Here is a 25,778-nt window from a genome sequence, read left to right as displayed (position 1 = left end):
TATGCCATATCCCCTTTAAACCTGCACGTGTCTACAGGTAAACAAAAAGTGACGTCACACTGCGCATGCTCACTTGGCACCGCCTCTTTCTGGTCGGGATAAGTTGGATTTTCTGCCGCCATTGCCGTCAGAAGATCCTAAGGTTCCGAAGCCCTCCCCCCAGTTACGTCTGGGTCCTCCCCCTGTCTCGGGTCTGGGAGTCTCGCCTCGTACCCGTAGGTCTCCTTCCTTGTCGCCCACGAGGCAAAGGTCCCGCTCTCGCGCTCGCTCAAGGTCACGTAGGAGGTCCAGGAAGCTTTTCTCGGACAATGTTTCATCTAGTTCAGATGATGAGTGGAGATCTCGTCGCAGGCGCCAGAGACGTAGTCGTTCTCCAGCACCGGTCATTAACCAGTTCACCGAGATGATGGGGTCATTTTTGGCCATGGTAAAGCCACTGATGTCAGCTGGTCGGGCGTCACAATCGCCCCAGGCTGCTCTGGGAGCCCCGGCTACCCAACCTCCTCAGGCTGAGGTCCCATCCACAGTCTTTAGGTCGGAATCACCAGACCCAGCAGGGGATGGTGACCTTTTTGACCTCCACGGATTTTATCCCCTTGACACATACTTCAGGACAGATCAAAGAATTTCATTTCATGTCCGCCTTAACAGCTTAAATCCTGTACAAAAGTGCTGTTTATTTGCGGAATTCAATCAAAACTCGCGCAGATTCGTGAAACAAGTCTCAGTTGGCAAATTGGCCGAACTCTCAATATACACCATCTAAATTCTGCAACCTAGCGGACAAAGAACAAACTACTTTCGGCCGTCTGCTTCAGTGGCGTCCGCACACGAATGAAGACACGATTTCGATTCTTCCTTTCAAATTTTCCAAATTTCTTGCAATATTTAGTAATTTTAACAGCAGTAAACCAATTCAATTGATCATTATTACCATTCAGAACATACATAGAGACTTTTTTTCATAACACGACCTTTCACAATAATTATTTTTGGCATTTTGTGGCACTGGCACTTGACTTGGCAGTCACAACCAAGTCCAAAGACAATTTAAACCAATTTATTTTGATGTCATAATGGCAGGCCCAAAATCACCCAGTGAGTGGGTACACGGAAGGGTTAATTGACTGTCCAATGGCAATAGGGGGTTTGTGGGGCTTCCCCCATTGCACTGGATAATATCAAATTCAAATTCAAATTCTTTATTTGCACAACTATCACAAGTACAGATGACATCCATCCCCCCCCCCCCCGCGGTAAATGACATGGAATTGGAAGGGCTAGTTGACTGTCCAACGGGGGGGGGGGGGGGGTTGGGGGGGGGGCTTCCCCCAACGCACTGGTTAAAACCTATGTCGATGGAGGGGGTTTGGGTTTGGGGGTGTCCCCCCCCCCCCCATTGTAACAGCTGTAGTTGTCAGAGCTTGCACTTAACATATGCTCGTAGGGGGGTTCGGAGGAGCTCCCCCGACATAAAGTGGGGTGCACTAAGTCTGTGACTTTACATATTACTACCTCTGGTATTATCCAATATGGTAGAATTTTCTAGAGCGTTACGCTAGAAATTGAAAACTTTAATAGGAGCACTACTCAAACTGACCACTCTATTCCACCATCTTGAATTATAATTTACCTTTGTCATTTTAGAGACCGGCGGAAGAGATTGCAGCCTGGAAGCATGCAGAAGTCTTGTTGCATCGGTTGATGTATCCTTTTGGAAATCATATGACAATGCAACGCAATAGCAAAATGCGCAGAGTTGCTATTCATAGCTCCGGGTTTAATGTGTTCGTCAGATTCATGATCTTACAGTCACACGTGCAATCCTGAAAAGTGTTTTTAAAAGAATTCCTGGTTAATGTCTTCCTGGTTATTGCGATCAGATTTACCAAGATCTCGTGTAGAATAGCTTAAAGGATTACAATCGATATGGATTGATTGTTTACGGGTGGCGCGTGTTTCTCTAACAGAGTCAGAAAATAACGGGCATCATTGTTCTGACAACATCACTGACGTGTCTTTAGAGAGATGTACATGACTCTAGCTTTCTAATAACCACGATACACATTGGTCGATGCTGAATTAAAGCATGCCTGTGGCGGTCAATGAGGGAATGATAGGGGATCTGTGTTCGGCCATCTTTCATCGGCGACTGCAGTCGCTATGTCAATGAGCCGTTTCGAGAAAACGAAGTGTGGGTGTATTGTTTGATGAAAGGTACTGTGCTTGTTGATATGGTATCGATCCCTTTACAACCCTGGCAACGAAATGGTTAATAAGTGGTTTTGGAGGTACATTAGCAGCAGGAGTCCAGACCAAAACCCTGTGTACATGTATATCATTAATGTTCGGTCTGTAGAAATCTTTTTACGGAAACGATCCATTGAATCAACCCACGGATTTCATTTCTTCGTTAAGGGTTTTGTGACCGGTAGCCATTTTGGTTAATTTTTTGCTGAGTCATAAGAGGAATATTATCAATAATTTCTCTCTCGTGCATTGTTTTTGCACGTCAATACCATGATGTACTCATACAAAGGCATCGGATGTACATGTACATATGCATTCACGTTTTGGGGGTAAAGCTTTCTTTTGGAGCATACTGCATATCGTTGAGGCACTTCACAACACCTTTCGAAAGTATTTCTTCGCCAAAAATTACAAACATGCATGTTGTACACATTTTTTTAGTGCTTCGGGGAATTACCGTGCAAAAACAATGCGGGAGAAAGAAATAATTGGCAGAAATGTAGCTAGAACTTGACCTCTCAAAATCCAAGATTGTATCCACCTTAACTGAGCGACAGCGTGATCGAAATGGGAAACTGGTTTATGAGGAGTTTAGGGAAATGTGGCAGGAGGTCATGAAATGGAAGGTCAGTACATTTATTCCTTCTTTTAGAACACGACGAGGCCAACACAACGTAAGGTTGGCGTATCCTCATGTGAACCAGCTCGGCCATTTTAAACAACCTTCTCAGCCTGTGTTCAGCCGGAGCAGGACGAAGACTATGTCTACCGATCACCCGGGAACAACTAAATTATGCGGACGAGATTATTTTACCGCATTTTATTCTAATTATCTTATCTTTATCATTTTAGTACTTAAATTACTTTGTACATGTACCAGGCTATTTCTTCATTGGATTTCCAAATGTGGTCACGGTGCATAGTAATATGGCTTACATGACATGAAACCGTGAGCGGGGGCGTAGCTAGCTTTATGTTATTGGAGGTTGGGGTTGGGGACAAAAATGACCCCCCTCCCCGCTAGTAACGCCCTTTTGTTGGGGTCAGTGTTTTCAACATTCGGGACAATCTCATAGCTTCACATATTGGTTGATTAAAGGGGAAGCAGCGGGGTTAAATTGACCATCATCGGGTGACCAATACGCACAGTAACGGCACTGGGTCATGTCTGATTCTACACTAAATATATTTCTAGTATAAAAGCGGGAATAGTTTTATCGTATTGTAAGATGAGAGAGACCCCTATTGGCGACGACTTCCTGTAACTTTGACTTGCCTACCTAGCTGCTGCCTATAGTGTCCCTTTGGGCAATAGATTTATCAGGCGAAGAGCACAGTTACATTGCCGATTCCCGTCTGGCACCCTGTGAGACTGCAATCGAGATGAGACGTGACCAAAAGTTTGTTATTTTACCGTAAACATGGTCAACCGCTACATTTCGAGCCGTTTTTTGGCAATTCGCGAAAACATTCTGAAAAATAAACGAATCGCTCTCAGTTAACAGATTCAGTACTCAAAGCGATATGTCTTCCATTTCAGACAATTTTCTCCGACTATGATAAAGATAACAGTGGAGACATGAACGCTGTGGAAATGCGTGGTGCGCTTTCGAAGTTGGGTAAGTTTCATCTTGGTCTCGACTGCTGAATACATGTATTTTCTAGTAAGCTTAGTTTTCATGTTCGTGTGAATATCCGTGCCTAATTGCTGGTATGGAAATACATCCCCTTCCTGACCGACTACTGTGTGCCTATGATCGTCAATATGTTTTCGATGAATATTTCACTGCACGCGTGATAATACTGGCATGTTGAAATGCAACTAATAATAATAGAGTTGACAGTTTCTGCAAATAATAGGGTTGACAAGTTTAAACTTGAACTGCTCAGATCACGCGTGGAGTGGTTCGTTAAATCTGTTGGAAACACTATTTCAAAACCTATCCGTGTGATGTTATCTGCTTGTTCATTCGACTGACATATCTCAACTTGTCTTCCAGGCTTTAGACTGTCCACCCCGGCCCTGTCGTCCGTTGTTCTGCGGTATGCTAACAAGAAAGGTCGCGTCAGCCTCGACGATTACATCCAAATTTGCGCTCGAGTGAAGTCTGCATTTGGTACGTACTGCCAAATCATATTTTACAATACACTTACTGCATGAACCGAGCATGCCTGGGCGGCATCAGTCTTTAGGCTGCAACAAGTGGCATCTATAAATCCACAAATTTGACGGGCAATGCCGAAGGAAAAGACGCTCAAGCATGCATATCGTTTCCATACGACACACATATTTCTTTTAAGATTATTTCGTACATTTACGACGATATCTTAATAGGTGGCGTTGGTTGCAACCAACACGATATTAACACAGGTGACTGTTATGTGAGATCATGAAACGTTTACCAAACCTTTAATGATAAATTTCTCATAAGTTGAAACAAATTCTGCAACAGATGTCATTTCAGGAGAAAGTACATGGACTTACATAACTTTCGGAACAATTCTGATTTTAAATCGGTTGTCATGATATCTCCACATTTTTCTCATTAGATACTGCAATTCTGGTGCATCTTTAACGGAATTCGGGTCATTACGATATTGTTTGAGGGAGTACAGAAAAAATTTTCAACGAAATAAGTTTCTGCAGTTCTTAGAAGAAAAAAGGTTGTTGGGAAATTAAGTGTAATTAATTGTAAAATATTGTGAAAAATCACTTCCGTACTATAGGGCATCACCTGCATGGTAGTGATGTATTTTTCACCTCGTAACTAGCATCCGAGACTTTTTCTTCATGGTCTTATCAGTTGCCTGTACAATCAATTACTGTAAAATCATCAATTACTGTATTATCATTACCACTTCCTTAGATACATTGACCTTCACATACATGTATACACGCACACCTGATCAGTGACTTGGGCCATTTTTCAATCAGCAGTTAATCGGATGCCATATCATTAACATGCTCATTTTGATACGAACTGAACTTTAATTTTGTTCTAAGTAAAAATATGTATCCTTTGCAATAACTTATTTATCATCTCATGTTTAATTCATGATTGAACCATGATAACTAGGGCAGTGGATATAGGGCCAAACTCTTAACTTAAGAGAAGGACCCAACTCCAGGCGTTAACAATAGGACCATATTCAACGGCCTTGTCAGCGTTTTGTTAAAACAGCCTGCTTTGTCTCCTCGGGACCTCATTATTTATAGACTAATAAATACTTCTAATTGCTCTTGCTTGCAGAGAGCTACCTTTCCTACCAGGGAAAGAGTTTCTCCCTTGACGACGTAAGTACATGAATTCATTTCCTAGGCGGGCAGGGGAAAACCATTACACGTCCACATGATGATTGTGACGAGGTCGCGCAATCGGCAGAGTGAATTGGTCAAAAAAGTAGAATGGCCGGGGAACAAAGGATTCTTTGAGGTATATTGACGGCCATTGTATCCAACCATATACGGTGATCCGTCAGAATACAGTTCATCCTGAGGAAATCGGGGTTAATGTTCGCTTCTCCGGCCCTGCACACAAACCCCTGAGACATTCGCCCTCTTTGGTGAAGTGCCAGCGCAGGAGTTAGTGCGACAAATCAGAGTGTTGCTTACATTGGAGTCTAGGAATTTCCAAGACGTAGTAGCAACCATATTCAAACTCGCCTTTTCACTGGTTGTTTGATAGAGAGCGCTGTCTCCTTCGAGGTGCGCACTGCAAACTCGGTTCCAAGATTTCTGGTCGCGATTTCCATTCAAACAAATCATTAGAAGTACGGTACTAGAACCGAGGTTGATAGTTAAATCTCGGTGATGACTTAAAGGTGGTGTACGTCTGTACTTCACCAGATGAGGGCGAATGTCTCAGGAGTGCAGGGCCGGAGAAGCGAACAATAACCCCTGATTTTCTCAGAATGAATACATTTAGAACCGGATACCTTTTCCAGGGGGACACTTTCTGATATTACCACATACAGGAGTCACTGAACATATTGTTCTACATTTCAGTACATTATGTCGACCATTTACACCTAAGGAGGACTAAACGGACCGACGACAGATTGGATGGCGATCATATTGGCCCTCTACGTGCATAATGATTAACCACGTTCTTTCGCACATGTATCAATTAACTATTATTAGCCTGGTGGATGTCTGAGGTGAAGGAACTGTACGTGACTAACACAAACATTATATCCTTTGTATACATATCTCCAAAGTCGGATTAGTTAAAAAAAACCTCCAACTTGGATTTCCTCAATTTTTGAATGAAATTGCCACTTTTCAACCCCTACCTGGCGGTCGCAGTTTTTGGAGGATTGTATTGGTTAGGGTCTCAAAATGATGCTAATGCTCCATTTTACTACCCACCCACTGGATTGGCCTAAGCTCTACCATGGCAACACTCATTACTTATTCATGTGTGTGTACACTAGCGGCACATAGGGGGAGAAAAGAACACTACAGGACCATTGCCCCAAAATTGGGCTCAGTTGTAAAGCAGCTCTACATACAATACAACATGGTGATGAAGTGCTTAACTGAAAGACTAAGAAGTAAATGCCATTGGGTAGTAGGGAGGAAATGCAGCTCAGTGGTACAAGAATTGTCAGAATCGGTAGACTGGTGTCTGATCTGAAGCTGTCGAAAGAAAGGCTATATTTCTGGGTTTCAAGTTAAAGGTTTTTTTAAACTAATCCGTCTTTGATATCTCCTAGGCCTACGTGTATCATGGCCTTTGTACCAAACACTATTGTCAAGATGATGAATCTGGAGATGTTCTTCTGTATTACCAAACCTATCAGATTGGTTGTGGATATCCAAACAAAAGGAAATGTAAAGCTATTGCAAACACGTTCTAGTTTTGTCGATCTACGTTGGTCTATGAAATCCATCAAGAAGTCGGAGATGGTCTCACTCAGCAGGTGTAAAATCACGCGCCGGCTTGAACTTTGGTAAGCTGTATGCTCGACGAAAACGAACTGTGTGGGACTCTGCAACTTATTTGAATTACTTAAGTACCAAGTACTCAAAAAAACTGGAACACACTCAATAAAACTGAATATATCGGCGATACGGGTGAAGGGTATGTCAAATTTGCTTATTTTTAATCTGACATTGGCTATTGGTTATTTAATAATGAAATTATCCACGTCCTTAGGGCCGCAGTGCGAAAAAATTTTAGTCATTTTTGTCATAAAAAATCTATTTTCACAACCTCCAGGTCAGGTTAAAGTTCCAAATTAAGTGAAAAATCTTCAGCAGATTTCATCATGAATAGAGATGTGAAATGCAGGTAATTCGGTGAAAAATTGTAACTCACAATAGCCGTGTGATTTATTGTTTTCAGAAGAATACTATCTTAGGGTTAATAAATTCCTTATAGCTTAGACATTTGAATTTAATCTCTTATTAATTCCTCGTCCTTATACGGAAAATACAAGATCCTTCATTTCTTTCGCCTCACGAAAGCCTACCTGCATTACTGTAAACTGCCAAAAATGCTCACTATTATTTCTTACGATTGGAAAACTATCTGGAAAAAAAAATCGCGACTTTTTCGCTGATCACGATATCTTTGTCTATTTTGTCATCAATACCTGTCGGGACAACCCAACTGGCAGGAAACAGTTTTGTTGATCTCTAGACTATGCAACATCCACGTTGTTTTCCTTTTCCTTTTTAATAGTGAGTAACCTGCTCCGCTCTTGATTGATAGACTGTGTGATCAGAGGCTTCTCGTCCTGTCCGTAGCTCCAGGGGGCTCTCTCTGCCTTGGCAAATATAATATACGGTATGGCACTACACGCGCAGAAGCCCCCTGCTATGAAGAAAATATACCGCCATTGCTCCTGGGTTTGCTGGAAATCAAACAAAAACAAGTATATTTTGCACGTTTTTTTCCCTTTGAGCAGAAAACTAAAATCTTACACATTGAGTTTTGCATATCATTAGATCCCATGTCTCAGCTACATAGTACTAAAACGGATTATAATGTGAGCGCTAGTTTTAATGCTACTTAATTCTGAAAGTGCTTCACGTTTTATGTTCTACCGTGTATATTCCAATGGTCATGGGTTCGATTCGAGCTTACATACACTAGTTCATCGATGCCACTTACGTTATTTTTAGTAAGTGCGCCCACCACTAATGGCGCAACTATACCAGTAATTGTTCCAAAAGTATTAACTAATCCAAAGATCGTCCCGGAATACCTCGGTGCAATGTCCACACAATTCGGCATGTACCCAGCCAAGTTAAGGCCCTGTGTTGCACAGCTGATCGTGAGAAGGGTGACCCCAAGCATGTAGTCACAACCAATCCATGCTGTGCCTATCATGAACGCTGATGGGATGAACATCCCTGGAACCAAGTATGAATTAAATAATCTAATCTATACCTGACGGAAGTGAAGGAGGCTGTACATTTCTACAAGAAACATAGACCATTCGAGGACACACATGCATTTTTTATAATACAGGAAAGCAAACAAATAACATAGTCAGTGGGCTCGTTCTTCCAGTGACACAACAACTGTACCATTGCCTGAGAGTGTAGACGTACGCTGGGTGACCAAAGAGGTGTGTTCGTTTAAACAAAAAATGGTTTTCTCTTGAGCTATTCCTAGTCTGTTTTAATATACTCTCCCCCCCCCCCCCCCCCACGCTACACACCGCTACGTACGCCGAAAGGGATGTAAGGGTTGGGATTATGTGGGAATCACCCATGCAGATGGTCGATAATGCTGATATCCCCAGAAAAATAGGTGAAACGACCAAAACTAATTGCTTTTCGTCATAAACTCCTCAATACATGTTTTTCCTATTATTATGAGAGGCTATAGTCCCTCTAATTTCTAAAATCTGGCGTTCTTTGAAGGTCTTAAACACAAAGATGAGCACTGATGCTTTTGAAAGTGTCATTTTTCATAAAATGTCACTCATTATCAAGTTTTGAAAATAAACAACAGGAATCTTCACGAATTGAAAAATAGGAAGCCGCTAATTTTTTGGCGGTTTGCAGTACCAATCACAACAACCCCTCACTTTTAGACTTACCTAAGGCAGTGCTCAGCTTCCGAATTGTAGTTGTCCGCATGTGACCCTTTGTGAGCAGCCAGTCGGCAAACGGGTTGTACACGAGCGTAAGTATAGTATACGCAAGATAAGGAAGAGCCGAAAACAGACCGTCCTGCAAGAGCAAAAAATTGTAAAACATCAGACTGCCAATGATATTAGAATATACAAAAAGACACGTTTTGAGGGCAGGCTGTTGCATTATCAAACATATCATATCATTGTTCAAGGTGACGAATAAGAGTCCTTCATATTTGAAAATAGGAGTCTTTCATATTTGAAACACTCTGCGCAAAGTAATCAGAACTTAGACTTTTCACACTTGTTGGGGATATCATTTCATTACAAAATCAAATAAAACCAGTACAAAAGCTACTACATTTTATTTCAAACTGCGCCTATCTGTCACCTGACCGAGACAAGCGACAACAAATGAGACCTCGAACTCCTCCGTTCTCGGTCCGATGTTGGCAGCAGTTGGAAAGCATTGTTGCCAACTTCTCCACAACTTCACCCCTATGACCGTTTCATTGCATCAATTATATCGCACACGGCCCCAACAATTTGTAGCCGAGATACGGCGTTGTCACTTTACACTTTAGACGATCTCGCTGCAAATGGCGTATTCTTCACTGTGAACATTAAGCGCGTCATAAGCAGAGCATACTATACTAACATGAGGTATATTCCAATGGCCCGATTCATTGTTGTATAGGGTGTGCACATGTGCACATAAAATGCTGACCGGGTATAGCCCATTGAAAAAATATGCCGATTTGCATTGAAAAACCCTTTCGTAACAACAGAATGTGATCGATGGACTCTTCTTCCGGGAGATATAGCCTTCACGGAAGTTCCCGAATACTTCCGAAGGCCATCAAGATATTCTCGAACGATTCGCACGGGCTTCGAAAAACTTGAATGGGTCCTCAACTGGTTGTTGTCCTGTTAAAAGCACCCCCCACTTACTTCATTAAGGTTGAAATGCATTACGGTTTTCATGTAGGTGGGCAGATCAATCAGCAGTGTGTAGAAAAGATATGCCACCCCTGTGTGGGCAAGGGCGATGCTCCAAACTGGAGCTGACGTCAGTATGCCTTTCCATGGAATCGGGTCGGTTCTCTAGAAAAATAGAGATAGCAAATCATGGGGGAAAATAAATTAGTTTTTGCGAAATTCTTAAAAAATTGGATGTGCAGTCCGGGGTGTTACGGGGTGTCACGATGACGAAGGCGATGATGATTACGACGATGACAACGACGACGACGATGATGATGATGATGAGGAGGAGGATGATGAGGATGATAATGACAGTCATCCTACCTTAGTTGAATGATCGCCTATTGCTGTGGTGATGTACTTCCTCTCTTCCTCGGAGATTCTCGGATGATCATCAGGTGAGTTGAACACAAGCGCTGCCCAGAAAACAAACCAAGCACATGACACTGCTCCTGAAAGAGGCAGGTTCATTCACTTATTAATTTTGCGGAATCTCCTACTTCTTGTCCCACAATTCAGCTCTGTGTAGTTGCGCTTCCACCTATTGAATCCCCGTGTTTTTGCGCTTCCGACTTTGAATTGCCGTGCTTAAATAGACCCGTGTGTGAAAACCGTGTGTCTATTAGCCCCAACGAGCTCGACGGGGCTTATTTAAACACGAGTTTGACACGGGGTTTTCTAATAGGTGGAAGTGCAAGAAACACGGTAATCTGTAGTTCATTAGCTCGGCGACAGATGGCGCGTTCGATTTCTGTAATTGCTGTCCCTGCGGCGCATGCGTGATACCTACTTTCTAGCCTCCAACATTTACAAAACACAGGAGAATATACTTCGTCTATTAACTCGACGGCCGTATGTCCTATCAGGCAAACCCTTTATACTAGGAAATCTGCTAGTAAGACAGCAGGCTCCAGTGCGAAACCTACCGCAAATGTAGAACGCATACGGCCAGCCTAGCGTCTCACTCAGCCAAGCCGTCAATGGCATTGATACGACTGTGCCCACCTGGCATCCGATAAAACTAGTGAAGATAAGACTGCGTTCGAGAGGCGGAGCCCATCGTCCTGCTAATGACTGGAATGCTGGAAATGTAACCCCCTGAAATGCACAGAATATTTCATTACCAGCTATTGCGGGCCTAGCCAATTAAGCCAATTAGTGCACCTGCTTAATTGGTCCTGGCAAGCCTAATGGAAAATGCATAGGAAATATCACTAAAGTTGGCTTTTTGGGCGGGGTGTTAAAATAATCCCAACTCCCGACTTCTGACACAATTCTATATATGTCTAGGTATTTACTGGCAAAATTTGGAGTGATTTGGATGGAAATTCGATGTGTCCATCTATAGGTTGAAAATTTTGGTAAATCTGTAATGCTTCACTCGTAGCCCGTAGTGTAAATTCCTGAGAAAGTGGGTTTTGGGGGCTTTTCTAGCTGCGCTAGCTCCGAAACTATACATTTGATACAAACTCCCGACTTCAGACGTGGTTGATATAACTCTTAGGATTATATTCCCAAGATTTCAGCTTTATTGGAGAAAAATTCATAGTGTCCATAGGGGGGTTGAAAATTGGAGGATTTTCAATTTTTTTCCCAACAAATATGCGAAAAATATTACTTTCCACCTAGAATTAATCAAAATTTCGCAAACTAACATAAAGTACTTCCTTGCAACAATCATTTGTGAAGCTTTCAAAACTTTTGGCTGATTTATTTGACCCTAAATCAGCAACAACCAAACATTTTAGTGTTTGTATGCACCAATGCACAGGAGGCTAATTGCCAGATTAATTCACACCTTTCCAATCTCAAACAATAGGAATGATGGAGTCTCCCTCTATTCAAAACAGAGTGTGCTAGGCCCGCAATAGCTGGTAATGTACAGTTTGCTATTAATTGGCGGAAGCAATTTCCGCGTGAATATGTTGTGGCTTCATTCAAACAGTCAGGCTCACTTGACAGGTACACTACAATGTACTCGCCAACGGCAAAAGCTATAGAAACGCGCTGTTACAACTGTATTACAATTATTGATGTCTCTCATCGGAGACCGATCTCGATATTAATCTCTCACCTCACCAACACCCTCGAGCACCCTGACCGCTATCAGAAGATATACATTCGTCCGAGCGGCCAGAGGGGTCAGTAAGGTCAGAGCACCAGTCATGAAAACTCCGACACCGAACGGCCATTTTCCCCCGATCTTCTCCGAGATGAGTCCACCCGGAAGCTGCGTCACTAGGTAGCCGTAGAAGAATGAGCTGAGTATGATGCCTTGGGTGCTTGGACTCCAGTCGAATTCCCCATGCTGAAATATATATGGTTCATTTCGTAATTAACTTCTCGGAAATGAGGGCTCTTTTTGTTATGAATTATTGGCTGTAGAACTTTAGAACTGTTTATTCGACTCATTACACGATAATGAACAGTCTTTATTTACTTCTTTGCATGTCAAAAAAGATGAACACTTACCAGGGTATCAGCAGAACTACTGTTAGTCGTATTATCGACTGGACACTCCTGCACATTGGTGGTATTTCCGTTTCCGGTTGTTGTGTTTACCATGGCCACCATGGCGACGCTCAGGTTTACCCGGAGGACATACACATTGAATAAACCTAGGAAGGACAGACAAGCAAAGACATACCGCTGCTGGTACCAACCTAAAAATCAAAACATAATTATAATGATATTTCTCCATAATTTGGCCTGAAGTCGCAATGTACATTGGAAGCCACCATGAAGAGGCCATTGCATTCTGTGGAGTCTTGATGTAGGAGGGCCTGTTTGGTGGGGGAGGAAGGCTTATAAATTACTTGCCAGCAGCAAATGCTTAAAGGCCATGACTCCTGCTTTTATGATTGCATGACATGTACAAATCCTCAAACACTGGACTTAAAGCTCCGCAATAAATCAAGTTTGATCAAAATTGAAGAACCCAGTCCAGAGATATAGCAAATTAACGGCTTTGTTTACATGTTATGTAACAGCCTTGGTTAGGTTTCTAAGTAAAGTCAGGCGGCAGGTTTACTGACATAGATCAGGCTGACGTTGGATTTCTTACTATAAATAGTATAAATTTGTCTGTATTACCTTACCTTATTATAAGGTATATCGAAGCTTTAAATTAGAAATACATTATGATAGTTTAAGTATTGTATAAATTGATGTATTTGATGCAATTTTCTGTAAAAAGAATCGAATTTGAATAATTAATTAAGTTCTATAAATTTGCCTAAATTGTCTAGAAAACCTAATTGGACCATATTTGTGGGGTCTATGTTTTTTTTGGCATTGATTTTGTTTCCCCACTTCATGAATTAGCTCAAATAACACTTTCTAGATGTGAGAGTTGACTTCTAAAATAAATATAACCGGTTTTCCAAAAAAATTAAAATATTTAATTAAAATATTTTTTGGAATACAATAAACTCATTTATTATGGGCAAAGGTATGCTTTCATACTGTCAATGAAAAACAGACTTCATATATCAATTTTAAGAGCATTAATTTATATGTGTCCTCCCAAGTAGGGCAATAGCCTGATCTACATCACAATTTTGGTGAACCCGCCGCCTGGCTCTAACAAGCCAGTTGCTAGCCTGATTAGGTGATCTAGTTGTCAAACACCTGAAAGGCTATATCTTCAAAATGGATGGAGCAAATTGCATGGGGTTTTCTGTATTATATAAACTGTTAGGTGCACTTTTGAAAACGTCTTACAGCAGGAAATGGCAAAATAACTGGAGTTATGGCCTTTAAAGCGATGAGAATCGTGAAGCCTCTACACTACACTATGCTTAGGCACTAAACGCATCACTGCACGCTGTGGCTCAGCCACGCGGCTTGGCCCCGTTGCAGCAAATATAATGAATGGCACGTTTTCTTGGAGCCCCATTCTATTACTCATAACACGGACTCACCCGTGGGCTTAGGTCCAGCACGCTCAGCAGGAGGAAGAAGCGGTGTCCCTGGGTCGTCCGCCATTTGAAAACCACGTGTTTCTATCAGGTGAGCAGAAAACAATTCAAGATTGTACAACTAGGCTGACCTAATGTGTCAGTGGACTATCTACATGTATATAGGTCAATAAATGTTATGTTATTGATTTATACAGTACCAGCACTGTAACAATGCAATGTGGTATTATTGTTCTTGATAATTTATCAATGATCTCTATCGTGCTAATGATACATTTTTGATAAAGGTCATTCCGACAAACTCTCTATATTTCTTTATGATTATGATGTTGTCAGTGAAATGATAATGCCTTAAAATCTATTACTTCTGAATTTTCAAAACAGTAAAGGTAAAACCTAAGATAATTGCCTCTTAAATTTCTACATATCTTTCTAGTCTATTGGCCAAGTCTACTACTGATGATCGGTTCTGATCATGAATATCCAATTGAAGATACATGTATATTTGTATGTAAACATCACCAATCACAGTGTTTGCTTGTGTTTGCCTTGGACGTCTACACTATGAAACTATGCTAACATTGTCAAGCAAAGATCGGCCAATTGGTTCAGCTATACATGTAGGTTAAGTTATATTTAATACCTGGAATTATAGGAGACCGTTTAGAAAGCAAAACAGAATAGTGAGGGCAAAAATTATTATACCAACATTGATCATTCAAAAAAACTTCCAAAAGGAAAACTTTTATTGCCCATCAACCAATCAATAGGCAAGAACACTGTATATACAGGTAGAATGTAATCTATCATAGTTTAAGGACAAAACATCAGGGAATAGAGTTTTGTTTCCTGACACGATCGGGCTGGAGAATATTAACTTTAGGCTCGGACATCCGTGTTCTAGATAACAGATTGTCGTTCATATTCTATGTTCGCGTCTGAACATGCCTGGTTTAAATAAGCTAGCCCAAGATGTGGTAATCACTAGTAAGCAGTATTACGCGGACGTCCATCACATCATAGCTTGAAGCGTATAGACACCAAGGTAGTTATTACGTATTACGAACAATTATGAGCGAACCGTAAAGCAAGCAGGCCCTGAAAACGTTTCCCAATTCCCAAGAGAAGTCCAAGACCTTCGGAACCATCGTCTTTTCGGCCTCAGATATGAACGCCAAAGTTTGCTGTATTGTCCTGGTGACTGTGTTGGCATTGCTCAATGCTGGTAGGTCAGGTTTCCTCTACGTCTTTTTTTACAGAATCGGAAACACCATGATATTCACGCTATCCGCGGGCTAAAAGCAAATTTCGTACGAGCAATTATAGACTAATTTATACCTGGTACGATGTCCTTTCCGAACTCAATTGATATCAAGTTAATTTGATGCAACATCCACTCATACGCATGTTTCTGAGCGGAAAACTTTTGCGGGACCTATCTATTGTCCACATCTTCAGCAGGCCGACAAGCTACATGTAACTGATATGCGCTGTACTTTTAAACAGCAAATGAGAAGGTGTATTTTCTCGGGCGGTGTAGCTGCAAAGAGTAAGCTAAAATGTTGCCCCCTTCAAGAGGCTTTCTTCGCACAATTTAATGAGTTCCGTCCTTTTCTACATGTATGTGGGGCCTTATTATGAAATCGCTGTGGGAAATTTTCCAGTCATAGCATTGAAATACATATTGCTAAAGCTCATGACATAATGTCATAGCGGCGATGGGAGTGTAGAAGAAGACTTTACCAGGTGTATGATAACCACACTAACCTCTTAGCGGCCATGGCGATTTAGCGGATCCTGCGGATTCTGCGGATTCTGCGGAATCTGGTCTGCAGTGGATTGGCATCCGGTCGTTTCGCTCCCTGAGGTTTTCGCCCCCAGCATTTGCGCCCCCAAACATAGCCTAATACCATTAGGCCCCACGTGGTGGCACTGAAGGTGGCCGCTGCCGTGATGTAATGTAATCAAGCTAAATCAAGAGAGTGTCTGAGAGTCACTCTACCCAAAAACTAGTCGTTTCGCCTCCTGGGACTTGGGGTGGTTTAAAGATCGTTGCCAGGATCTCGGGCTTGTCACCTGCCATCGCATGATCTTGCTGGCTGTTTGGTCATCAAGAGTGGGATGATTGACTCGGGTGGACGTTTTAGAAAAATCTTTTATTTATTGTCATGAGAGTGGGAAATTCTCTGTTTAAACTGATTTGTCATCTGGGAGTCCTGGACATCATCAGTCATCATGTGACTTGAATATCTTAATGATGGATCATCAAGGCAATCGTATAATAATAATAGTCGGCGCTTATATAGCGCTCGAATTACTCAATAGCTGGGTATTCTCAAGCGCTTTGGGACTATCATCATCCCGGTCTCCACAGAAGTCAATGAGGGGTTTCAAGGAGCAGCTACAAAGCGCTCCTTCTTGAACTCGACCAGTAGGAGAAACAAAGTGACGATTAAGCCGGGAATCGAACCCACGACCTCCGGATCATGAGTCCGACTCTCTACCACTGCGCCACCGCGTCTCCATCGTATGTTGCTCGTGCACAATTTTGCGATGTTGTAAAATAAAGAGAGACATGTCAACCAGGCCAGTGTAGAAGTTTAAAATGTCCCCTGGAAAAAGTGTCCGTCCCTATTCTGCACAATATTAACAAATTAACGAATGAGCGAAAATGACGTGTGTTTTTCGGGTGCGTAACGACTTACACGATTACGGGCCAACTCGGCCTGTTACCAACTCGGCCTTGGATATAGATCACGGTCAATGGTCTCATGAGGGAGTTTTTTTATTCATGCGCGCCCCCCCCCCCCCTCACCGTAGTTCCTAAAATCATTGATTTCTCGGTCCTTACAGTAAGTCAGTGTTGATTCAGCAGTTGTTTTGGCAAAGACATGTTTTTTTGGAGTTTCTGAAACCTAGAGCGCTACTCAATAGGCGGCTTACAAGAAACTACGCATTTATACTGTTGTTGCCGACGTATGTGTACACTGAACTTGGGATGTGCGTCGGCCCCGTGTTGAAATGCCGTCCAGTGCCAGTTGGTGCGTTTTTCGCTGATTTGTGCAAAATTCAACATACATGTATCTCAAAAGTTCAATGGTTGACCCTCGATTTTTTTTTGATTTTTGTGTAGCGTAAGCAACTGTCTTTCATGGGAGAATGGTCACTGTAAGAATTATTCAGGAAGAAATGTATAATATTTGGGGTTTTTCGTGATTGTCCGGCCCAATTGGCAATATTGCCATTTGGGATGGTGAACAGAGCTAGGAGCAAATGTGACGCTTATGATTTATTTAAAGAAATAAAATGCCCGATTTAACATCCTGCAGAATCAGGGGAATCGGGCGTTTCCAGTGATATACGACACAAATGGGTTGTCCTCATGTAATCACTTTGGAAACGCATTTTAAAATAGATGTTACGTCCTGTTAATGGGGCACGTCATCATCGCGTACATTTGGGAAAAACTCCCTAACGAGACGAATGTGGAAATCGTCCGATAATAAAATGCAGACATTTTTTTTCATGCATGTTGGGGTTTTTCCGAAATGCTTGATAATCTTAGCGGTTTAGACAATTTAACAGTTATGGAATATTAAAAATATTATAAGGATAATTTATCATAATATCGATATTCTCGAGCTGTTTTTATGCTGATTCCGCCCAGATTCCGCAGGTTCCGCAGAATCCGCAGGATCCGCTAAATCGCCATGCCCCCTCTTAGCATACTGTAGTTTCATGAAAATAACACCACTTTGGGATATTCAAGGCCCGGCCTCTTCTCTCGAGTCTATTCACCAGAGGTTACCAATGAGTGACTTCGCTGGACGTAAATGGTTAGGCCACTCGCCGACCGTTTATACAGGTTGTCTCATAAAACTGAAGCACCTTTTAGATTGATCCAAACCCCCCAAAACAAAAAAAGAGATTCAGGCAATGATAGTAGTCACGAAATTCCGAAGAAAAACGAGGAGCTCATCCTCACTCTCTTTTTTTGATTTAGACTCCCTAGGCCTACGTGGAAACAGAAACGAAGTTTCTAGGATTTGTGGTTTTCTTGTGTAATTCTAGGGCCTCTTAGGCCTATAAATGAAGCCAAACTGAGGGTACCCACATTGCAGACAACCTGTGCGACAATGGATGCTGTAGAGCTGCTGAGAAAACGACGCCGGCGCTACACCGTGACAGAAAAACTTGCCTACCTGAGAGACCAGAAGGAGGCACTGGTGAATGGTACGGTGCGCAGTATGAGAGAGTTCGCCTCCCACTATAACATCCCCTGGGAGACGTTTAGAAGGTGTAATATCGAGGACCTCGAGCAGAAGCAAGAACAAGGGCATGGCCGGAAGAAGACGGTGATGGAGCCCCGTGATCTGTTATGGCCACAGGTTGAGGACCAGCTTTACCAATGGCTGCAGCAGATGAGAGAGCGTCGCCTCGCAGTCTCCGTTCTCGACATTCAAGATAAGGCGTTGGTAGTGTGGCAAAGCTGGTGGAATGAGTTAGCCCAAGATGTCAGAGAAGGGATTCAGCATTGTCGCCCTCAGCTATGATATTTCAACGCATCCATAGGCTGGGTGGAGTGCTTGATGAAGAGACGCCACGTGTCCCTACGGAAGGTGACCGAGAATACTACGACCGTCCCCGCTGATGCTGCTGCAGGGATCCAGACCTTCCGAGATGCGGTTACTGGGAGCATCGATCGTCTTGATATACAGATGCGGTTCTTCTTTAACATGGACCAAACCTTTGTCCTGTTTGATATGAGAGCCATGTACACGGCCAACACCACGGGGGAGAAGGCCATAGACGTCCGATCATCCAGGTCCAATACGAAGCTGGGATACACCGTCACCCTCTGCATCGCAGCCGCTGGAGCAAAGTTGCCGACGCACATCACCTTCCCCAGAAGAGGTTTCGTCCGGGTGTTTGCAGCCCTCCAAGACAACCCACCAGCAGATGTAAAGATTACCCAATCGGAAACTGGTTGGATGAGGGAGGAAACGGCGCACCACTGGTTAGATGAAGTCCTATCACCCTACGTCACCGACAACGAGATCGACCAGTTCCTGTTAATCGTCGATCATAATCGGGTCCACCGGACAGAGAACTTCCGGGCGAGAGTCCGCGACATGAGAGGCAGCCTGGATTACGTACCTGCTGGTTGCACATCCCTCGTACAACCGTTAGACGTAGCAGTCATGAAGTCCTTCAAATGTCACGTACGGCGACACTGGAAATCGTGGAAGAAGGACCACACGGACGAACGAGGAGGCTGCCCTCAAATCGGCCTGAGAGACGTGACCAACATCATCAGAGATGCCTGGGATGGTGTTGATGAGGACGTTATCGTCAACTGATTTAAAGCATCGTTTCGACCAAGGCAAATCGAAGCTGGACCACATGCTATCTTGGAGGAAGAAGAGGAGACTGCCGTGAATGGACCAGAGTTCGTGAATGTAGTCGAGGAGGACATTGTGATGGAATTGAATTGACTGTGGGTGTTGTGAATGATTGTGGGTACGATTCTGAAAGCTGGACAATCTAATAATGTGTATCTTTAGCTTTGAAAAAAAATTAAATCGGGATTCGCATCGTTATTTTTTTTCCTTCACTGATCACTTCGGACAAGACTGTACATTCAGAGGGATGTTCGGTTTTGTCTCCCGATATGTGACGGACAACTTCTCATTCTTACCAATTTCGCACTGCAAAGTATCTTTGAAAGCCCGAAGCTGGTAAGGGATGATAAGACCCGAAGACATGCTCCATTACCTCCCTGAGTAGTGCCTCACTTTGAAAGGGCAAGTCAGTCCCTAAAACCAGCAGAAGCCAATATGTCAGTTGGACTTTTTTCATGGACACCCTGTACACTATCAGCAATTAGCACTGGGACACCCTTTACACTACCAATGACGATTAGTTGAAAATGTTCTGGGACACTCAGTACAATGGCCGAAGGCCCGATCCCATTATCCCATTCATAGGAGACCTACGAATCGGTTTCAACAACCCAAACAATAAGGATTGGACTCGAAACTGAAGTATATTGGATATGAGGCCTGGACAACCCTCTCAGGAATCCCAGCCAATGATCGGCCTTCTCAACAGCTCTGTTCGCCACCCTATGAGTCAGGGGCGGCGACACCGGCTGTTAATGAAGTGGTGTTATTTTCATGAAACTACAGTATATCGCAATAACTTTTAATCTGTTCATAGTGATTCTGTAAAACGTCTGGATGACTGAAAGCATAAACCAGTATCTCTCAGCATACCAATAATGTGTGTGTCATTTTCAGCCTATGTCCTTTTTTCCACGCACAATAGGGTTTTCCCCTCAGAATTCAAGCCTAGCCCTGTTGTCTTTAAACACAGCCCGCTCACACCTCGTCCTAAATTCACATTGTTCTGCTGTCTAATAAAAGGGTTATCAGGGCAAATCTGATAACATGGACTCCCAACGAAATATCTTTCTAGGGGGTCGCCAATCGATAGGCTTAAACCGGCAAGGGCAAATCAACCTAATGGATCGCGGGCTAAGCGCAAAACCATGCTCTCTACCCAAGAAGGATACCGCGGTGACGTCACATCACGTGATCCCGACCCATATTAGTGATCGCTATGGCCAATCAGATTCAGTCTACTGACAGCACCAGCACTGAACACATCTCCACGTCTCACTGTCTGGTGCGCTCCTGTACACAAAAACACCAATAGACATGAAATATTGCAATACCTAGTATGGATTCTTCCTGTGTAAAATAAAATTTACAGAGCAGATTAACTTCCACGAATAAAAAAGACGTTTGGCGTGGCCAAAGTGCGGAAATAATGTCTCCGCTAAAATGCACTACGAAATACACTAGGCAATGCACTACGCAATATACAGTAGAGATGCAGTTGAGTTTGTTATTGTTTTGACTTAGAAGCCGGCCCATATCATAATATATTCATGTATTCATGAAGTATGAACTCATTTTCTGTCCCATACAACTCTAAGAACAGTCAATTTTTCCTTAAATCATCACCGAAACCGCGATATCCGCAGGAAGATTTCGTTCTAGTGTCCGAAAATGCATGATCTTACAGGGGCGCTAACTCGACAAATAGAGGGGATCTATGGGGATCTATGCGAGTTTTAGGTATTACAGGTCTCGAACTTGTAAAATCTGTAAACATGCCTCCAAATCCCATTATGATAATGAAGAGATTGCCCCATACCTGGGAGACTGTTTTGAAACCATCGCTAATTTTGGAAGATCGGTGCCCGGCTATTTGGTTTAAAAAACCCTATTTTCCCCATCAAAACAGCACTTTTCATTATTCAAATGATAGCTCATTGTCTGAAGACTTATTTCATAGCAGAAAAGTACTAATAACTCTGATTTGATGAGAAAAATCTAACTTTTTTGATGACTTGATTTTCCCTTGGCCGTGGATCGAGTTTGTTTACAATATGCAGCGCCATCTTGGAAAAGCCGTGACGTCACCGCGGTATCCTCCTTGGTCTCTACCCTTCACCACGTTGCGTTGGGAATACCATCAAACATGTTACATGTAGATACTCTAGTTTTCAAGCAGTATTATTCATTTATTTTATTCATTTAATAAAACCTCCTAAAAGGAGAAGTATGTACAAATTAAATACATCAATGGCACAGATAATGCACACAACAGATAATACATAATGCACATAATACAATAATAATATTCATATACTAGTGCACGTGATATTAAAAAGCTTTGGTGAGTAATTTGGCGAAAGTCCTCTCAGTAAAGTCTGGTTTGTTTTAAGATTCACTAAAGATAAAGGACCGGAGTGAATCAGTAACCCCATCTGGGGTATTAAAATCTGACTTGCCTCGCTTAACTGTGAAAGCAGCTGTAAGTGGTGAGAGACCCAGTTTTAGAATAGCCTCCATAAGGGTACCTTTTATAACAACAACACCACCAGATAGATATAAGAACGCTGTATTGAGGTCCCTCGCAGGGGAGCACCTTTTAAGATACGGTAAAATAACGAAACCTGTTGGTCATGAATAACATCTTTGACACTTTTATACCAGCAGCATTCACAAGTTTGGTGTGATGACAGCGCTTAGGGATACCAAAAAAACATTTGATACAAGACCCCTGAAAGGAAACCAGGGAGGCGATGTCTCTATAGGGCCAGAGTGAAGCGTCGCACATCCATAAACTGGAATAGTGCACACGGCCATTTTCCACAGATGAACTTTAACCTCAGACGAGAGGCCGGGATAGGATATACTGGTCGTCTTCGTGAATCGTCCTCGTGAATATCGGTATCGGGTGCCCTCTTGTGGTGCCATATATTGCATGTATTATAATTGACTTTTTATACTCCATGAACAGTAAATGTTAGGCCGGGTCTATTTGGCAAGCCGCTCGCCGAACAGGCATCTTTTTTTGTCCTGTTTGGAGAGCCGCTTGCCAAACAGCACTAAAAAGCCACCCTGTTCGGCCAGCCGGGCTTGCCAAACAGGTAAAAAATCTACCGTTTGGCGAGCAGGAGACTTTACTTTAATATTAATGAGTTCGGCTCTCCATTCAGGACAAGAAAAAGTCGCTGTTTGGTAAGCCGGTGTAATGTTTTTGAGTGTTTCTGTTTTTGAGTGTTTCCCCTCATTGTTTGGGAACGCTCAAAAATAGATTGACGAGTTTTTCTGTGTATCCCCCCCCCCTATTGAAAAGTCATGGTCTCTCTAGCTGCCTATTGTTTGGAAACACTGACACATGGGAAACAACCACAGATGTTACACCGGGCTTGCCAAGTAGTCACTTCCTAAATGTTATTGTATGCACAGGTCGTTACATTCATTGGCTAAAGATAGGTAAGCCACGCCAGCGGGTATTCCTAATGTTTTGTTAGTCAATGTTCCAGGGTGGTATGGGAAGCGGCGCTTTGCAGATTGTGCAAGACAAGTCACAATAAAGGCGGAACCAGGGCCTACTTAGTCCTACTGGTACCCTTTTGTGGACCTCTGAAATATATGGCCCTACTTTTATAGTACAGAAAGGATAGGCTACCGGTATTCACGAGGACATCCCGTAGTATCACAAACATGTAGATACTGTAGTTTTCCAGAAGTATATAGTATCACAAACGCCTTGCAGTAAAGGTCTTCACTATAACCCATCTAGACCCAAAATTGCTCATTATTGGCATTTCTCCTTCCCTGCATAGATTTTGATGACACTTGATTAACCGTACAACATTATGCCACTTCACCGTGACTCAAATAAGGGCCAGTTATCCATAATAAGACTAGTAAGGTTGCTTAAGTACCCCTGGAAAAGTTCCAACCTGTTAACAGCATGTTTTCTTTTAAAAGTCTTCCAGTGTTCATATGACCAGGCCTAATCAACAGACGTGTTTCCATCTAATAACAGTCACCATGGTCACAGTAAGATAGGCCTACATTATACCGGCCCTGCCGGGATGATAACAGCATGTGGCTCTATTATAACAAGTTATAACACTAAGAATGCTCAGCCCAGCATGCCTAGTGTGTCAGTTTAAAATTCCCCCTGATAAAGTGTCCAATTTTTCGCATGGTGACGGATTAAGAGAGGGCGCTATAGAGACCCATGGGCTTCAATACCTCAGAGATAAAAGGCGTAAAAGATAATCCTTTGTCACAGGGAAACACTTTTCTCGGTCGTTTATTGATGTTCTCAACTTGCGTTGATATTATGCCAAAGAAGGAAAAAAAGCTTAATCAATGGGGCCCTAGGTAAGGGGCCTTTTTGGCAGATCTTTAGTGGTAAATCTAGCCCCTAAGCGATCGTGACAGTCCGCTATTTCTAAACTCGCCCGGGCCTGATCTGAGGATGAGGTACTTATTTCAGCGCCAAGCAGAGTAAGGCTTTTTATACTACATGTATAACAATAAATACTCTCAAACCTCTGATACGAGGAATGAGACTCCGCCCCCATTCATTACAATGGAGAAGGGATTCTAAAACCTCAATATCAATTCTATAGAAACGACACAATAGGGTCTCTTTTATTTGAAGAAATGAGCCTACTATAACCGGTGATGTTGATTTCTTTTCATTGTCAATGTCAGCCAAGATCAGAGCAAGATTATAACACATGCGACTCCATTGGCCCATGCCATTGATAAAAGAATAATACCTGACTTATTGGCCCATCCCCATTCAAACCATTGTAATGATTGGCGGCGGAGCCTCATTCCTTGTATTCGAGGTTTTAGTGTATTTTTGGAATGTGTAGCAAATTTTGGTTGATTTTGAACAACCTTGTGTGTACTTGTGGCCCTTTAGTTATCCTTTTGATATAAAATTCTTTCAGATGCGACGGCCATAAAATGTTACCAGCACACTTGGACGAAGAATAAAGCAAGCATCCCAGAAAGCGAGGCTCCTGCAACCTGTGTTGCGGGGAGTATTATCGACTTTTCTCAGTGTTATGTAAGTATGGCTTGTGATTTCAAAAAAGCCTGTACTTGGGCGTTGTAAAGGATGAAATGATAGAGATGGCAGGATATGAGCTCGACCACAAGCTCAACAAGAGCTTGCCAAACTCGACACCTCGACCATACTTTCTGGCGTCTTTAGTCTTAATACCGTTTAAACAAATTCGATGTGAAGTCGTAATCAAATTTGAAATACCTATTGCTTATTTCTGTCATTGCAGAAAGTGGTAGACGGTGACAGTATATCCCGAGGCTGCGACTTAGAGGACGGCTCAATGTGTAAAACGGCCAAGGCGCTCGTATCGCTCTTCGGAAAATCGCTCACTTGCCACCATTGCTCCGACTCGGACGGATGTAACTCCGGTTTCAGGACCACGGCCTCGAAAATAGTCTTCATAATCCCCGCAGCGGTTTTAGTGATGATCGTCAAGAAATTTATCTAGGCTGAGCTTGAACAACAAACATTTGAGAAGGTTTGATTTAAAGCGCTCACTGCAAACCGCAGAATGCTTGCGGGCCTTTTTTCCTCGGGTTTTGCGAATATCCTTGAGTTGAGAAAAGAAAATCGCGGAGTTTTTTCGGATTTCAATGACTGACAGAAATTTCGTATTCCGCCAAAAACAAAATCTTGAATATTTAATTTTTTCCAAATACTTAATGAAACAGAGGAAGAACAAACATCCTGAAAAAGCCGCCCTCTCCGTTAATAATAAATTTACCAGTATTCCCAGTCTTATTCGTGTTTTAAGTGTAAATATACATGTGGATGCCTGTCGATCGCGCGCATTCAAAACGATGGTTAAAAAAAATGTTTAATGATGGCACGGGCAGTGAAATTGCTCTTGGCAATTTTTTTTAATAACGTACGTAATTTTCAAGTCCAACAAGATTAGAATACATTCTCACATAATGAGCTGAATTTAATAAACGATTACCAGTCGGTATCATTGATTACTATCTCACAGTTCTACTCGTTGTATAAACAACATATTTTCAAATGTATATAGCCTTAAAGGGAACTGAAACCGCCAAGCCAGTTCGTATGACCTCGTTTTCATTTCCCGCGTATCGGGTG

At 42.5% G+C, this 25,778-nt stretch overlaps 3 protein-coding genes across 4 annotated transcripts in view; 2 read left to right on the top strand and 1 right to left on the bottom strand.

Annotated features, from left to right (window-relative positions):
• The window catches only part of LOC135488304 (calpain-B-like), a 32,698-nt gene extending 25,058 nt beyond the window's left edge, over positions 1 to 7,640 (top strand). Inside the window, exons 14-19 of one of the 2 annotated variants that reach the window (XM_064772860.1) lie at positions 1,648 to 1,706; positions 2,808 to 2,876; positions 3,791 to 3,869; positions 4,251 to 4,367; positions 5,502 to 5,545; positions 6,257 to 7,640. In XM_064772860.1, coding sequence (XP_064628930.1) covers positions 1,648 to 1,706; positions 2,808 to 2,876; positions 3,791 to 3,869; positions 4,251 to 4,367; positions 5,502 to 5,545; positions 6,257 to 6,283 — 395 coding nt within the window. In that variant the 3' untranslated portion in view covers positions 6,284 to 7,640. Of the gene's footprint in view, positions 1 to 1,645; positions 1,707 to 2,807; positions 2,877 to 3,790; positions 3,870 to 4,250; positions 4,368 to 5,501; positions 5,546 to 6,256 lie in introns of those variants that run through there. The other variant, XR_010446950.1, reaches the window with a different exon arrangement.
• Positions 7,641 to 7,731: 91 nt separating this feature from the next.
• On the bottom strand, positions 7,732 to 14,329 carry LOC135488306 (sialin-like). The gene is made up of 9 exons (XM_064772864.1): positions 14,247 to 14,329; positions 12,796 to 12,986; positions 12,398 to 12,631; positions 11,250 to 11,421; positions 10,648 to 10,775; positions 10,294 to 10,446; positions 9,307 to 9,439; positions 8,370 to 8,611; positions 7,732 to 8,109 (listed from the first exon to the last, which is right to left on the bottom strand). Exons 1-9 carry the CDS (start codon positions 14,308 to 14,310, stop codon positions 7,897 to 7,899), a joined length of 1,530 nt encoding a protein of 509 aa, XP_064628934.1. The 5' UTR covers positions 14,311 to 14,329; the 3' UTR covers positions 7,732 to 7,896.
• Positions 14,330 to 15,364: 1,035 nt separating this feature from the next.
• LOC135488307 (uncharacterized) lies at positions 15,365 to 25,660 on the top strand. Its single transcript, XM_064772865.1, has 3 exons — positions 15,365 to 15,468; positions 24,580 to 24,698; positions 24,925 to 25,660. Exons 1-3 carry the CDS (start codon positions 15,411 to 15,413, stop codon positions 25,144 to 25,146), a joined length of 399 nt encoding a protein of 132 aa, XP_064628935.1. The 5' UTR covers positions 15,365 to 15,410; the 3' UTR covers positions 25,147 to 25,660.
• The last annotated feature ends 118 nt before the right edge of the window (positions 25,661 to 25,778 follow it).

This window comes from Lineus longissimus, chromosome 5 (assembly GCF_910592395.1).
Source record: "Lineus longissimus chromosome 5, tnLinLong1.2, whole genome shotgun sequence".
Lineage (NCBI taxonomy): Eukaryota > Metazoa > Nemertea > Pilidiophora > Heteronemertea > Lineidae > Lineus > Lineus longissimus.
This window is presented reverse-complemented; position numbering and strand designations above follow the sequence as displayed.